This window comes from Anomalospiza imberbis, chromosome 5 (genome assembly GCF_031753505.1).
Source record: "Anomalospiza imberbis isolate Cuckoo-Finch-1a 21T00152 chromosome 5, ASM3175350v1, whole genome shotgun sequence".
NCBI classification, from domain to species: Eukaryota; Metazoa; Chordata; class Aves; order Passeriformes; family Viduidae; genus Anomalospiza; species Anomalospiza imberbis.
This window is the reverse complement of record NC_089685.1, coordinates 64271556-64287313: the sequence shown is the minus strand read 5'-3', so window position 1 is coordinate 64287313 and position 15758 is coordinate 64271556. Positions and strand designations below refer to the sequence as shown.

Below are 15758 nucleotides of genomic sequence, written 5' to 3'. Positions count from 1 at the left end.
TGGCTGCCTGACGTGACTTCCCGCTAGGACCAGCCAGGCATGGAGGCAGCTCTGACCGCGGAGCTCCATCGCCGGGCAGCTCTGCGCGGCCCGAGCCCGGCTACCGCCGCACGGGAGGCCGCTCTCCCAGCGCCTGCCCGCACACCGCGCCCCGCACCGGGCGCCCCGCAGCCTTTCCCCGCTGCCCGCCCGGGCCTCGCCTCGCCGCTTCGCCACGCCCGGCCTGCCCAGCGCGGCCGCCCCGGTCCCGCGGGCTCGGAGGAGAGGCGCAGGGCTGCCGGCGGCCAGGCAGCGGGACGGCGGCGGGGAGAGGATGGAGGAGAAGCCGCAGCCCTACGCTCAGATTGCTCTTACCCGAATTTACCGCCAACGGAGCCGCCATCTTGGGGAGAGGGAGGCGCGTCGCGGCGCCGGCGCCCGAGGAAGGCCCGGCTGACCCCGGCGCGCCGGGCCGGGCTCGCCTCGGCCCCGGGCTCGCCCCGGCCCCGGGCTCGCCTCCGCCCCGGGACAGCGCAGCTGGGCACGACCACACTGCGGCCGCTCCTGCGCCGGGGCTCCGGCAGGGCCAGCGGCTCCGGCGGCGGCGGGGCAGCCCCGCGCCCGGGCTGATGGGAGCTGTAGTTAATGCAGGTTAATGGATCATCGCGTCAGTCGGCTTCGTGTTCCCTCCAGGCGGCTGCGGGAAAGGGAGAGCGCCGGGCTTCTGCGCTCCTGCCTTCGCTCCTCTCATGTAAATAACACCGCGATTCCGTGCCGTGCAGTTTTTCTCTCCCTTTCCATGCCACGCGCAAGTGAGTCTTTCCTTCCAAACCCTGCCCTATAAGCCGCTTTCACTGAATATGGCTAAATACCTGAATTCAGACACTGCACTAGGAGATACATTTATTAGAATAGATAAATTTATTTTTTAACTGGAAAAAAATCACCAGGATGATTCCAGCTTGTCTGGTTTCTGATTGAAGTCTTAAAAAAAAATAGACACAATAAATAACTTTTGAATGTGAACTAGGGCCTGCAATCTTGTATAGGGAAGGAAAAAACAAAAAACTGCCAGCTCTGATAGGAGTTATCCTGTGAAGAAAACTGCACTTAAACTCAAAGTATGTGCAAGGGAAAAAAAAGTGCAAGAAAGAAAAAAAAATGTACCAGGCACGAAGAAAAGAAAAGAAAAAGCATGTTTATACACTTATTTATCTGGAGCTGAGGAACAAATATCAGTATCTTAGAAGTAGTTTGTGTCTGAAGTGAATTTACCACTCTCTCTCCCAGTAGTAATCAGCATTCTTACAGAAATTCCCTCCTGTCTTACCTTTAAGATAAAAATTTTCATCAAAAGTACTCAATTTTAGTTCCAATAGTTTCCCCTCTTGAGCTTTATTAAACCAGTATTTAATGGTTGCAAAACCATGTCCAATGAACTAGACCCATGAGAAATTGGCAAAATAACCATCTTTGCTTCTGTAGATCTCCCCTATAACGGGATGGCAGAAGGGGTAATAGAGAGAGTAGTGCTCCTGGGGTGAGAGTGAATTGGCAAGGCAGCTGTAGGAAAAAGGAGACAGAAAACAGAGAAACTGTTTCGCTTAGCCAGAAGAGGAGAGAGAAATGAACATTTTAGAAAAGAGGGGCATTCTCAGAGTTCAACAGATGCAAGTGTTTTCAATAATTTGGCCTAATTTGTTGATTTAGTCAAAGGTACCATATTTCTTTGAGATTTACCTTATCCTGGTCTTAGCCATGAACAGACTAAACCTGTAATGATGAGAATGACAAGTGAATTGTTCATTGCATTCTAGGAAATGAAGAATGCCAGGCAAGAGGTAAAAGTAGAAAATAAGTGATGTTATTCCCCAAGCAGCTGAACTAAAGCAGCCTTGGTACCTGGGTGGGGCATTCCTGTATCCTCTCCTGTGCATCCTTCCCTGTGAAGCCGTAGTTCTGCTCCTCTGCTGCCCATGTGCCACCCCAAGATCCATGACTATGAAAGGCAGGTATCAGATAAACTTGGAGATCCGTGGGCTGATCACCTGGCCACAGCAAATGCAATGGATAGCTCGAGGTTTTGCTTCAGTCTCTCCTTCCACAGTGATTCTAATTTTGATCATTTTCCTTTATACATTCCCTGATTTTCACTAAGTTTATAAGCCCTCTAGCCTATGATCAGATGAGGTTGGAATTGACTCAGAAATTGCAACAGGTTCAAAAGTTACTGAAAAAAATTGGCTTACAGTGTGATTTCCTATGCTGTGATTCGTTAAGAAACATGAAATTTTAAAGAAGAGAGAGAAATAAATAATTGAATTTAAAAAAAAAAACAAAACCAAACCTTTCCCAGGCATTAATAGCTGTCATATTTCTTTTGGCATTCAGATACATCCAGATTGCACCCACTTTTTTTTTTAACTCTGTTGAAGGAAAAAAGCCTTTCTAACCACTGCAGATTTAGTATTTTTAATTTCCAGATAATTCTTTCCTCTCCTTGCCAATTGACCTAGGGTCACATAGCAACAAGAAAAAAAAAGAAAGACAGCCTGAAATAGGGGATTGCAAGGGGTAGGTCATTGGGCAGCTGAACTGCAGAAGAAAAAATACCACATTTGGCTCCAGCTGTACAGCATTTATTATATTCTTTCTCTGTCAGCAATGTGATATTTTAATACAAAATAGTTGTGACAGTTCAGCTCCTAGTATGGGTGAAGTAAGAGAGGCCTCTAGATACACCATACCATACATTCTGCACATATTTTTATTGGCATAACTGCATCCATCCATCCATGCTTTAATGAGTAGGGAAGTCCATGAATAGTTAATTCTTGCTTATTCTTGCTTTATTTGCTGTCCTTTAATTTAGGCCCAGGATCACTGGCTGGTTTGGTAGTCTATTTTTCACAAGTCACTATAGGGAAAGATTACCTCATTCCTCTCCCTAACAACAACTCTCAGCAAGTTCTGCGACACAGATGGGTTCAAGAAGGGGCACCGATGTCTTTCATCTTTAATTACTAGACAGAAATCTGTGAAGTATCAAAGGTAGGCTGACACTAAATACCTGGGATGGATATTAATTCCCTTGGATTCCAGGGAAAGGAGGTTCCAAATTGCCTGTAGGGTAGCGAATTCTGTTTGTGTGGTGGGAGAGCTACACTAATTTCTATAGGTGGAAATAACTCATTAATAATTAAAATGAGCTGCACAGTGGGAATCTACTCTTTGTCACTTGTAGGTGGTTTGTGATGTGCTACAGGTGTAACATTCTTAATTTTGATAGTACTTTATCTAGTGGTTCTTAGTCAAGTCATACATCAAGATACGAAGATAATAATGATGATATAATTTACTCTCTTTACATGTTATTATTAGCAGGAAGACTAATTATTAGCCAAGAAAAGAGTATTGTTCAAATGCCTAAGAGGCCCTACTTAATTTCCTACCTTTAATCTTCAGCGTCGTTATGATCACATCTTTCATATCTCCATCACATAATGGAGAAAAATGAAAAAAGGCTTTTCAGCACTGGAGCTGAAACTGAAAAAGTTGCCTTGTAGAAGTGCATCTACATAAATAGACCAGTCCTTGCATTGTGAAATATGCCTCTTTCCCAAAAAGCCAGAAACATTTCTGGCTACTGATTAGACCATATGACTTCCTGGAGCTCTTGTTTTGACTGACACTAACTCTGTGCATCTCAGCTTACTGTTCTGTAAAAATGGGTATAGCATCTCACAGCAGGCCTGGAATGCTGATTGAATGGATCTTCAGCCTGGCCCTATCATCTGAACACAGGAAAAATAACGTATTTTTGTTTAATGTTAGTTGGCAGAGTAAAAAACCCTGAATTGTCTTACGTGCTGGCAAAATTTCCTAGAAACTCGTTAGCTGGCTATAATCCTGTCTTTGCTGCAAAAAGCATGCTTTATACATGGAGATCGTTAGCTTGGCATCAAATCTTAGGAAAAGATCTGAGACCTTTCCGTGCAGCATTTCTCAACAAAATAATTTTGTAATTTCTCTGTCTTCCATCCTAGATATTTCTAGTGTCACCAAGGTATCCAAACTCATCAAAGAAACTGTGTGAGGTTGTCGCTAGCTCATGTAAGCAGTTTATCTAGTGAAAAGCAAGAATGAGCTAAAAGTTCTCAAAGTTATATGAACACCTTCCTTGGGGTCAGCAGGGGGAGACGAACAACAGCAAGCGCTGCCCTTCCTGTGCAGGTGAGGACAGCTAGTGACTATAGGCATCTGACCAGAAATGAATGCCTTGATAAGCAATATCCTGCTTGTCAGTTGGGTCTGTATGATCCTTGTTCAGGCTTCAGAGGTAAAGTCAAAATAGTGTTCTTGGCTCTGTGATGTATTGCGAGTTACTTTTTCCCTATTCCTGCTTTGGGGCCATTAAAGCTATCTGTTTTGTTTCTCGTTCTTCTCTATTCTGAAATGAAGAATAGTCTTTCTTTTTCTGTCATAATTTGTCCATTCAGCTACTGAGGGCAATGAGGCAGTTATTAGCCCAGAAGGTGATCTGATTAGTGTAATGATGTAGCTGCTAGTAATTGACAACAAGAGGTGCAGAAACCTACAACCAAGGAAATGCTGCAAAAACAACACGTAAGCAAAGTGAAGATATTTGATATAGTAAATAGAAGTCTTGGCACATCAACTGCCTTATTGATATTCATTCGTCCAGGGATTTAAATATCAGATTTAAGGACGGCTGATGTTTTTGCAAGTTGCCAGTTTTGCAAATTCAGGCTTTATCCTGTAATTCACACTGAGCACTTTCTGAAGTATGTTGTATATATTCTGCAGCTGACTTATATACTTCTTTCATTCTTTTGGGTTCCCATCCAAGAATGGGTGGGTTGGAATAAGTTCAAAGCTACGAGAGTATAATGAGTTCACTTGGGTAACACTGAAGATGTGTAAAATTGCACAAAAATCTCTGTGCTATTAATGCAAAGCAGAGGGTTTCTGTAACTAGATATAATGCAAGAAATGGGAGAGGGAATCAATTTAAGCTAAATTGAAACAAATCATTATACTTACAAACTGAGTGAAATTGATACAGGAACCAATGAACCTCAGGAAAAGAGTATCTTGCAATGCCATCTCTACTGCAATGTAAAATTGCTTCAGAAATTATGCTACCATTTTGTTAATTATCTTCCCAGCGCTGTCCACTTCTTTGGAGCTCTCTGGGCAGAAGACAAGAAGCAACCTATACACAAAATATAGTTTGTGCACTTCTGACAATTTGTTACTGAAATACTTTCCCTGTTGTGACGCTCTGAGATAAGTTATTTGAAAAAAAACCCTGTGTAAATAGGTAGGATAAGAAAGGATTTGCTTTCTGCTCCAGGCCATTTTTTTGTTTCACGTAAGTTTGCTGAGAATCAGGAAGAATTATGTTCAGGAGCAAGAATTTAAAGGACATGGACTGAACAAATTCAATTTCTAGAACAAGCAATTGTATTAATCAGTTCTGATGTCAAAATATTTCAGTGGAAGTCGCATATCTGTTAAAGTCTTCTCCTGCTGTATTTGCATCACTCAGCTGCATTCCTGGGCATCTGCCTGTTAACAGTATAATTTTGTTTTTCTTATGCATCACTCTGAGTCCTCTTTAATGAGCAGTTTGTCTGCAGAAACAAGTAGTCATGGTGTGGTCCAGCCCAGGAGAAGCTTGAGGTACTGACTCATTCTGAAACACTGAGGGAAAGGTTTGCTTGCAGGTATATTTAGACTATAACTACACAAGGACACTAAGCTATGAGAAACCCCTAAAAATTAGATGGCCATAGTTTTAATGAGGATTTGATTATGCCTTTTGGGTGTCTTAGTTTGACATTGTTTCATATTGGATGATGATAAATGTGTTTCAAAGTATATTTTCCCAGAACTTCTCAGGAAGTCTAGTGTCAGTTTTGAGGTGAGATCCAAAGAGCATTATAGGGAAGACTGATGCCTCCCTTTCACTGGAGGAGTTCAGATTCTGTGTTCAGGTTGTGAGAGGCTTGCTAAATTCTTTCCAGCTTAATATACAAATGCTACCTCCCATGAATGTTGGAGGGATCTTTGGCATTCTACAATCTCAGTCTCTTGTTAGTGACACTTAATTTTGTGAAAATAATTAAACTTCCATCAGATATGCAACTGGAACCTGCCAGGGAACGGGGCAGAGAAAATCCCACCATTCAAAAGGCTAATCTGACCACCAGCTGAAGAATATTTCTCTTGTGATTTGTCTCAGTGATCAAGTCTTTTTGTCAAACACATCAGCATGTGTTTGACTCGAATATTAATTCACTTTTTTTTCACAAAAAAATATAACTTCTGTGTTAACTGCTTTGCAGAGTTATTGAAAGCCTGAGCCATATGTGAAAGCAAACTACCAGCTCTGTCAACCTGACCAGCTATAACTTTTTTCCTTTACAGAAATTCAAAACCTAGGCAATCTGTATTCATAGAGTGGATTTTTTTTCTGATCTCAGCAAGAAAAAAACAATGTTTTTATTTTCATTATCACAGCTATTCTTTCAATACTTTCTGGTTTGTTTACCTACTCAGATAATTCAGTAAGTCGTACAGCCCCAGTGCTCTCAATAAACTGATTTCTTGTTTGAAAGTTATGTCTTTTCTCTCTATTCATGGCTCCATGAAATAATGATCCGACTCCAAGTTTTGCCTCACACGAACTTTCATGCATAACATGAGACAAAAAGCTAGCTTTTTGAGGAGCTGGTATCCCTCTAGAGTTAACAGCCTGCTTCATTTCTAGGAATCCCTGTCTGTAAGCAACTTACCTCCTCTTTAAATACTGTGCAAACACAAACTGGGACAGCATTAAGGGGATAGTTATTAACTGCTGGTATTTAAAATCAAGGAGAAGAATACAATGCAGTTCAGTAAGTGCACACTCAGCTATAGTATCACCCAGGGCAGTGTGTGTTATTTTCTACCATGCTTCTCTGCCCACATCCCACATTTTCTCATCCAAATCATGGCTTAGATAGCTTCGTAAGAAGTTCTTCAATTTATGCATGGCTGCCATTGCTAGAACCAATCGACACAAGGAGTGTGGTAGGACAGGAGTAATCGCCTCTTTGGTAACATTTTGTCACATGCTGTGACATGACCAAACTGCTGAAGCTCAGCCTTTTCCCAATAGGGCACACCTTGCAGGTAATTGTGCTGTCAGTCTGCTCCATGGCAGTTGTCAGCCCTCTGCAGACTGAGACATGCAGACCTCCTATAAGGAGGACATACCTAAACTTTAAAACTCTACATAAGATGAAGATGAGCCATGAAAAACTAATTTGACTCTTATTATCTTAATTCTACAGTTATCTGAGAGGAAAGGTATCAATTAAAGGTGAATGCTGTATCAGAGCTAAGTTTTCTTAAGGAAATACACTGCTAAGAATATTAGACAAGCACCTTTTACAGCTTTGATGGCTCAGTCATGTCAACAATTAGAAAGCAATGCCTAATAAAACTCGATTAGACCACCTGGTCCTGCTTTTTATAGGAGTACAACAGAACCATTATTCTTTCAGCAGTTTGCATGTTTTGAGACCTGAGAGCTATTTCTGTGCATGAAAGTAGATGTACCTCAAAAATAGATACTTTACTTTTTAAACTGTTTTTTTTTTAATATCCATAGTGGTATTTTCACTCAAATTATTAAATTTAAATAAACTTGAATTTTAATGAGATCTTGACAGTGAAAAATTAACTCCCTTGTCTTTACTAAGAGCTCAGCTGAGATAACTCCCTGTTTACCTGTCCTGAGGTGAACAATGTATGACTTCACTCTAGTAGGAAAGGTCTGAGAGTGTTCCCTTTGATTTCTGTGTCTTTGAAGTAGGCCTGAGATGAGTCAAAGTATATACTGCTCAGAAGAATGAGGAAAGGTATATATTACACAGAGGAAGGAAATCCAATGTCTGGGTTCCTGTCTGCAAAGCGGAGTGAAGAAGCAAGCAACCAGCAACTCACTTCTCTCTTGTCCCTGACTTTAGCCAAGTCTTTTTACACAATTGGGAAGCAGCTGGCTCCCCACCTAATCTTAATGCTCATAATATTGTACATAGTGTTTTCCACAGTGTAGGTCTAATATTCAACATAGAATTCTGTGTGGAAACTTGCAGAATGAAACTGTCTTTCAGAGAACATGAGTTTTCATTGACCTCAGGAGAAGTTGCAAATGCTCAGTTGTTTTGGAAATCAGGGTACTTTCATGGGATTCCATGCAAATATAAATACCTAAAAGTTTCAGATTCTGTGGCTTTTGGACATTACACTGGTTTGTGTATTAGTCAAGAGAAATACTGCTAGGCATGGACTAAAACCACACAAAACACTGAGCATATACTACCTTCTTCCCATGACAATCTGACAACTGCACAGTACAGCATGAACGTTTGCATAAAATGAATTATAAACACTTCAGGCATGCATGACACAATAGACTATAAGTGGAAATGTTTGAGGCACATCAGTTCTGAAGCTTTCCATGCTTCAGAATTTTTCCATGCAAAAATTAATTTTGCTAAGTATGGTAGCAACACAAAGAAAGTAAACAGGAGAAAAAAAAAAAAAAAAAAAAGAAGAAAGTGATTTGAAATAAAAACCAGCACCTGATTTATTTGCTTTAGCAAACTATGGCACCTACCAGAGCTGACTGGCTACAGTTTAATATGACCTATTTAAGAAGACGCAATTTATCATTCCTTAACACCCACAAATGCTGGATTATTAGGAGTAAAACAAAATGGGTCTACCCAGGGCTTTAGTTCCATGTTTGGCCTGTTAGCAGGAAATTCTCATATTCATACACTGAAGTACCAATGATTTTAAAATGTTGCCAAGGAAAACATAGTACAATTTTAAAATTCATATGGAAGGATAAAAAAAAGTATATTAAAAAAGAAAGGTATCTTTCCATGCTTTAGGTGTATTGGTTAATCTATAAAATGTGGTCAGGATGCCAGCTTGGTCCTTGCTCCCCCTGGATATGTTCCTGACCCATAGTGGCTCTTGGCCTGGTCCAGTCATGGTACAGAGTGCTGGGGGAAAGATGGAGCAGAGGGGAAAGAGGGCAGAGCAGCACAAGGCACACAGCACAACCTTCCCTCTGTCGGCGTGTCAAGCACAAGCTAAGAGGAAATGTTCTCTATCAGAATATAAGAGCCAAATTTCTCTGTACAACAAGCATCTCTGTCATAAAGAGTCTCAGTTACAGTGCTGCCTATATGCAAAACTGATCTAATTATTCTCGGATCTCTCATTTGTCCTCATTTCAGCTGGTTTCCTGCAGCTCCTTAAGGAACATAATTCATATTTCTGATTAATGAATGCTTTGACTTTCCTACTTAAGCTATTACTTTGCCTATCTAACCTATCTAATCTCTGGCTTGTCTCTCTATCAGCACTATTTATATAACGTAAAATTAGCTGCAGTAGCTCACATTCCTTTTGGCAAAAGGAAATATATCTGTCTGGAAAATTGCAAGGTTGCAGCTGGAGCTCGGCTGGTGCAATATATTTACAAGCATCAAAGTTCATGCCAACCCTTTAATGCAAAGTCATACTTTCTTGACAGGTGAGCTCCTGTCACACCTGGCTTATGCAGAACATGAGCTCCAACACAAGAAAAAGTCAGTGGAAGTTCTTGTAATGGACAGTTCCTGTTTATACAGCAGCCATGGAATCAATATGCAGGAGAAAGTATTGCATTTTCTCAAGTCATGCACTTTTTATTTCATCTCAGCAAATCGCATATGGCTGAGGCATTTTTATAAGAATGTGAGCAATTTTGAGCTCTGTGGAAAATGCTGAGTGCTGTTGGATGAAGGCAGAGAAGGACAGAAGAGGAAAAATACATTCCTTTGAATGCACTAATATAGAAGGCAATTAAGGAATATGACAATAATGAGCAATCATTCTGTCTCGTAATGTATGTTTTGCTTTAAAGAGCAGGTGATGACTCCCTGAAAACAATAAGTAACATAATGAAGTTCTGTCTACACCGGCATGTTACTTCAAATATTTCAGATGAGTTGGCTTGAGCGTATTTGTAACGATTGTTTTGAAGTGGCTGGACTTTCTTTTTATGCATGGATGAAACCCAGGCTTAGTAGCCCTCAGCTATGATCTGTGTCCAGTTTATGAGAGGATCCTACCCATATTTGAATAATTTCCCCTCATTGTATAATGTGATAAGGTTTCTTTGCTGTCTGGCCCCTGAGTGCCCTCTTCTGTTACAAGATCATCTGGACCATTCATCTCCTGCTGAATGCTGATGGCTTCCATTGCAATTCCAGTATGTGTGTGTTCCTCCAGATGCACACTTTTTTTTTGAGTACCACCTCTTTCCCTCCCTGATATTGTCTCATGGGTTATATGTATCAGCACATCCAGCCCAAACTTTATGGCACTGCCTCAAATATTACTATTTGTGACTGTTGGTCAAACTGAATGCAAGAGAGGGACATTCCTGAGAAATGGATCAGTGCTGCCATAAAGCAAAATAACGCTGGCTTTTCTACAAGAACTGAAGGGATGTGAACAGGACCTCCAGGACTTCTAACAGGCCATAATAGGATAAGCTGTGAAAGATTTATCCATGGGAAGTCAACTGCTGAACCCCTCTATTGTAACAGACCCAGGTGACTTACTAAGGCTGTCAAATGATGTCACTTCAAATACGGAGTTGTAGGGCTAATATTGTTTTCAAACCACTCAACTGAAATGTGAAGACTGAAGTTACGAAAAAGCTGTTTGAAATCCAAAAAGGTGGTTAGCCTGAAAACGCTGCTGAGGGAAGTATTCCTACCACATCCTATGTTATGCCATAGCTCTGCATCTAAGCCAGGTGGTATCCAGATGCCATCACTGGCAAGAGAAAATGAGCTGTATGAAGCCATGAGCCTGTTTCCATCTGTTTAGTGCCACCTTCTCTACTGTGGTCATCATGGTGGTCCACAAACAAGAACCCAATGTTGTGTTCCCACCTCGTGCTGTTTGCTATGCATCTGGGCTCACCTGCTCTTCCTGCCACTCAAAAAACGTGGCAGCATCCCATGAGTTAAAAGGAATACAGATTGCAGGGCAGGCATATTTATTGCAACATCAAATGCAAAAAAAAAAAAAAGCAATAGCAAACATACTTTGGCTTATAATTTGTTCAGCATTCTTTGGCTTCCTTTCACATTTTATGAGATGAATTACCAAAATTAAACATTTCAAAATGCTGAGATTATAAAACACTTGTAATCAAACCTTCAGCAATATAAAATTCTTGAATTCGGGCCAATTGCTTTATAGTCTGTTCCTTTCTAGTGCACATGATGCTGACCTGCATGTGTTACAGGAGATCTTAGGGCAAAAACTGTGCTCCATTTTTATGCACAGAGCAAAGCAGTGCAGCCCTCTTGGTTTATCATCTGTATGGTCTCTCTCACTTCTGCAATAGAATTACTTCAGTACCTTGCTATGCAATGCTGCTCATCCTTCTGATTTATCCATTACCTTTTGCTCTAAGACTTTTTCTCAGCTCTTGAAAATATACTTCAAGGTAAAATTGCTACAGAGGTGCACATAAAACTGCAAACTCAAGTCCTGTTACTATTCAGTAACAGGAAACTCTCTCTCTCTCAATAGCCCAGCATCTTCTTCCCTCCGTCCCATTCCAAGACCAGCACAGGATTTCTACAGAAAAGAGATGAAGAGAGAGAGGCTTCTTATTTTTTTACACATTATGGAGTTCGCTGAGAACAACCACTTCCTAGGGAAGCCCAAACTGGAAAAACAGATGGGAATGACATTCCAAAATTGATTAAAAAAAAAAAAAAAAAAGAAAACCTATGATCATTGGCACTGAGTTCAGTGCAGAAATAACAAATAATTGCAATTTATCTCTGACAACAAAGGCCCCATTATGATAAGGAACTTTAACCTAACAGATTGTTTAATGAATAAAAAATACTTCAAAAAGAAAGAGGATAGGAAAGAGAAGTTCAAGAATTTTGGGAATGGATTTCAGCACAGGAGCCAGAAGGCAAAACAAGAGCTAGAAGGATGTTTATGACAACTTGTGTTAACTTGGACATGAGTGTGTAGATTCAGAGGAGTTTGGGACAAGGAAAAAAAAACACCCAGGAAGATTTGCTGTAAATTGTGAAAAAAACCCACTCTGAAGATTATTAGGATGTTATGCCATTACTTCAAGTGCACTCTGAGGTTAACAAATAGTGGGAGCTTCCTGGAGATCCCCACAAACCCTTACCACAAAACAGGAATGATTTCTGCTTTCATTTGCAAAAAGATAGGTGCACTTAGCAGATAAGGTGTGCTGTGCCAGAGTTATGCTGAAAAAATAAGGTTGTAATGAAAAAAAATAGGCTGAAGCATCCCACTGAGGTTCTCATTTCCCCCTAATAATTCAAAAACATAAAGATACATCTCTCTCATTATCTTTATAATATATTAATTTTCACCACTCTTTTCTCTCATTTAAGAAAGAGCAGGACAATTCACTCATCTTGTTTTCCAGAGCAGCATAGAGATCTCCTTCTCCTCTCAGGGATTTCCAACAAGACATAGTGAACATCTGCCACTTGCAGCAAGTATCGATCGGAGTGTTTGTAAGGCTCCTCCACCTGCCCTTAATTTCCCAACAAAGCCCTTTCTTAATATTCTACAGTTAGTCAGAAGAGTCATGCAGTTCCTTTCTCCAGTGCATTTGCCAAGTAAAAGGCATCATTAGTCAGAGAAGCAGAAAGATGTTTGGACCTCCAAGAGTGAGAAAAGGAGTGGACACATCAATAACATCCATTGCAGTCTGCAGAGCAATTCGTATTTCTGTTTCAGTAAATAAGGCTGAATTTCTAAAAAACCTGTTATTAGCTATTGTATATCATTCTATAATAATATCTGTGACCTTTCTGTAGCGATCCATGAGGCTTTGCAGAAGCTTAAGAAAAAGAATTTTTTTTCTATTTATGAAACCCAACTTTCAGCCTGAAATACAGGCACATACATTCAGCCACTGCTGCCAGCAGAGCTTGGGGTGATGAACTTTATAAAACTGGAAATTTTCTTCAGTACCAACACAGTGAAATATACGTGTGATAAATATTTCTAGCACACAGCGGTAGACCATTATCAACCCCAGTGAGCAGAAAGTCAACATGCAGAGGTGCTGCTGTATCGTTTCTTTGTTGCTGAATATGCTGCAGATTGCAGTCTGTGCAGTTGCTTTGCAACGTTTACCATCCTAAAGTCCCAGCATAAGTACTCTCTATCCTAACCAGGCATGGAATTACTTGATCTCCACCTCCTCCTTTCCTGCCAGTATCAGTACACCACCATCATGTCTTTCTCTAGTCCATTCTCTGGACCTTCCATTGTTTCCTCCAAATAGGTTGGCAGCCATTTGAAATGGTGGTGGCTTAACACTGGCGGAATCCTGAAAATAGCTTGGCTTCACACCAAACTGCAGAATCCTAGTAGGTTCCTATGTTTGTTCCTCAAGACAGTGACTGTGGATCATTGCCTGGGAGAACAATTTCCCAGTACATGCATGACAGTGCATATGCAACAAATGTCAGGGAACTGGGGGTTGAACCACAATATATAAATCATATGAACAGACATTTTTACTCCAGCTAGTGCATAGTGGTTATTTCCAAGAAAATGTATTCCAAAATACATTTTTATGAACATGGAAATTATTTATTAGGAACAGTCCTGCTGAGTTATCAGAATAATTAAAAAAAAATGAAACCCAAACATTTCCAAGAGTAAATAAGGTGTCAAAATGTGGTTAAGTAACCTTATGAAAAAAATTACAATTACTTAAAAGTAATAAAATAATTAATTAAAGGACATATTAAAACTTTAAAATGGCCACATGATGGCCTAGTGAATTATTCTTACCAGATTAAATAAGAGGTGGAAGCATGGCTATGGATAACTTTTGGTAACATCAGCCAGAGTAGTCTTCACCCATGTAGATTTTTTCCTACGTTATTATTGGATGCTGCTGCTATCTGTTCATGCAGGTATCGGCAACATGATTTGAACAAATGTTCACTAAGGGAAAGACTCCTTACTTCTGAATTAAAAGAAAGCACAGAATTCACTTAATATTAACAGCCTCAATTCATACTCAAAATTGCAGCTTTTAGTTATATTATTTTTAACCTTTCTTTCCAAGTCAGAGTACTTGCTTTTATTCAATAGGAAATGCTGCTGGTTATTAGGTGTGTCAACAATCACATTACTTATATAAGTTACTTACATAATGGGTACTTCTGGAACCTAATGGTTTATACATCAGTTGATAGGAAAATGTGAAAATAATAAAGTTTTTGAGAAATACATTATTATACACATACACTCACCTGAATTTGATTAATATATACTGACTAGTTACTTTTACATTGATATATTAAGTATATGTTACAGTCTAAGATATATGCAGAGAAACAGAATTTCTCACATATATAGGTATTTGCATTCCATTTTATGTTTTGTTTTCTGAATTACGTTGCATTTGAGTTCACATGTCAAGACTACTGCTGAAAACAGCATATCTTTTTATGCAGACCTGGGTCTTGCCTACAGCAAGGAGTAGTAAAGTTAATTTATAGAGCTTTCCTGTGGGGGAGATACATATATCAGTCTAAAATTTAATATGCACAAGGTAACATTAACTTGTTTTACGAAGGAGATAAGCTATGTCAACACAAGTTCCACTTTTAGTTGAACAGGCATATTGTACAAAGCTGTACTAGTATAATACTTCAAACTAAGAAACAAAATCACAGGAGAAAAAAAAATCCATGCCATTAAATGTAATGATTGTGTCAGTGCATTCGGTGATGAACACCTCTTTGTCCTATCAACTGCTGAAATAAGTAAAATTCTCAGGCGAAATATACTTATGCATATTGTCATGGCACGAGTAGCAATAGTTTGTGCACTGGAGATAACTGATAATTAAACATCTAAGATGAGGCTGGCTGTCCTGAGAGCTAAGGATGCCCGGCCGGGAGAGCCACAAGAGAGCTATAAAGGCGATGAGTAAAAGCATTCTCTGTCAGCTGAGGTTTGTGCAACATTGGGGATCACAGAAGAAAGAAAGGGATATGGGTGCAATTTGAACAGGTCCACGGCACCGGGTATCTGTGGTAGAAAGAGGGGACAGAAGCGATATAGTTTCTCTGAGTTTCTACAAAATAAAAAGTGAAAATCAAGCGAGAGGAGGGTGAGGCGGGAGGCGGCGCGGGGGTGGCCTGGCCTGCCGGCCGGCCGGCGGGCTGTGGCGGTGGCAGGGCGCAGTCCCGCTCCGCCGGCGGGCGAGGGCCCGGGCGCCGTGAGGCAGAGCTGCCCGGGGCGGCTTTCGCGGAGCGCGGCCGAGCCGCCGACAGCCGCGCCAGGCGCTGCTGCAGAGCACAGCGCAGCACATCCCCCGGCGCTGTAGCCAGCAACCGGCAAAGTCCGACGGAGCGGTACACGGGATCGCTTCGACCCGGCAGGGAGAAAAAACCCCAAAGCAACACCAATGACAGGAAAAGAAATATTTTTAAAGAAATCGACCCACTGCTTGAAAACCGCGCGGTTCAATGTCCAGCAACAGGTAGCTGAAGTTGCAGGGAGTCTACGGACGGGGAGTTCCCGGAGCAGGGCGGTGGGACGGCCCTGCCCGGCGGAGAGCTCCGCATCCCCGGCCCGGCGGAGAGCTCCGCATCCCC

General features: G+C 41.0%; 1 protein-coding gene and 1 long non-coding RNA gene across 2 annotated transcripts in view; both read right to left on the bottom strand.

Moving 5' to 3' along the window:
- NUP205 (nucleoporin 205) overlaps window positions 1-485 on the bottom strand; it is a 45179-nt gene extending 44694 nt beyond the window's left edge. The window contains exon 1 of the mRNA XM_068191603.1: window positions 355-485. Coding sequence (XP_068047704.1) covers window positions 355-382 — 28 coding nt within the window. The 5' untranslated portion in view covers window positions 383-485. The remainder of the gene's footprint in view (window positions 1-354) is intronic.
- A 2412-nt stretch (window positions 486-2897) lies between these two features.
- Window positions 2898-15272, bottom strand: LOC137474763 (uncharacterized). The gene is made up of 2 exons (XR_010999477.1): window positions 13939-15272; window positions 2898-5215 (listed from the first exon to the last, which is right to left on the bottom strand). It is a non-coding gene; the product is annotated as an uncharacterized lncRNA (long non-coding RNA).
- Window positions 15273-15758: the final 486 nt, after the last annotated feature.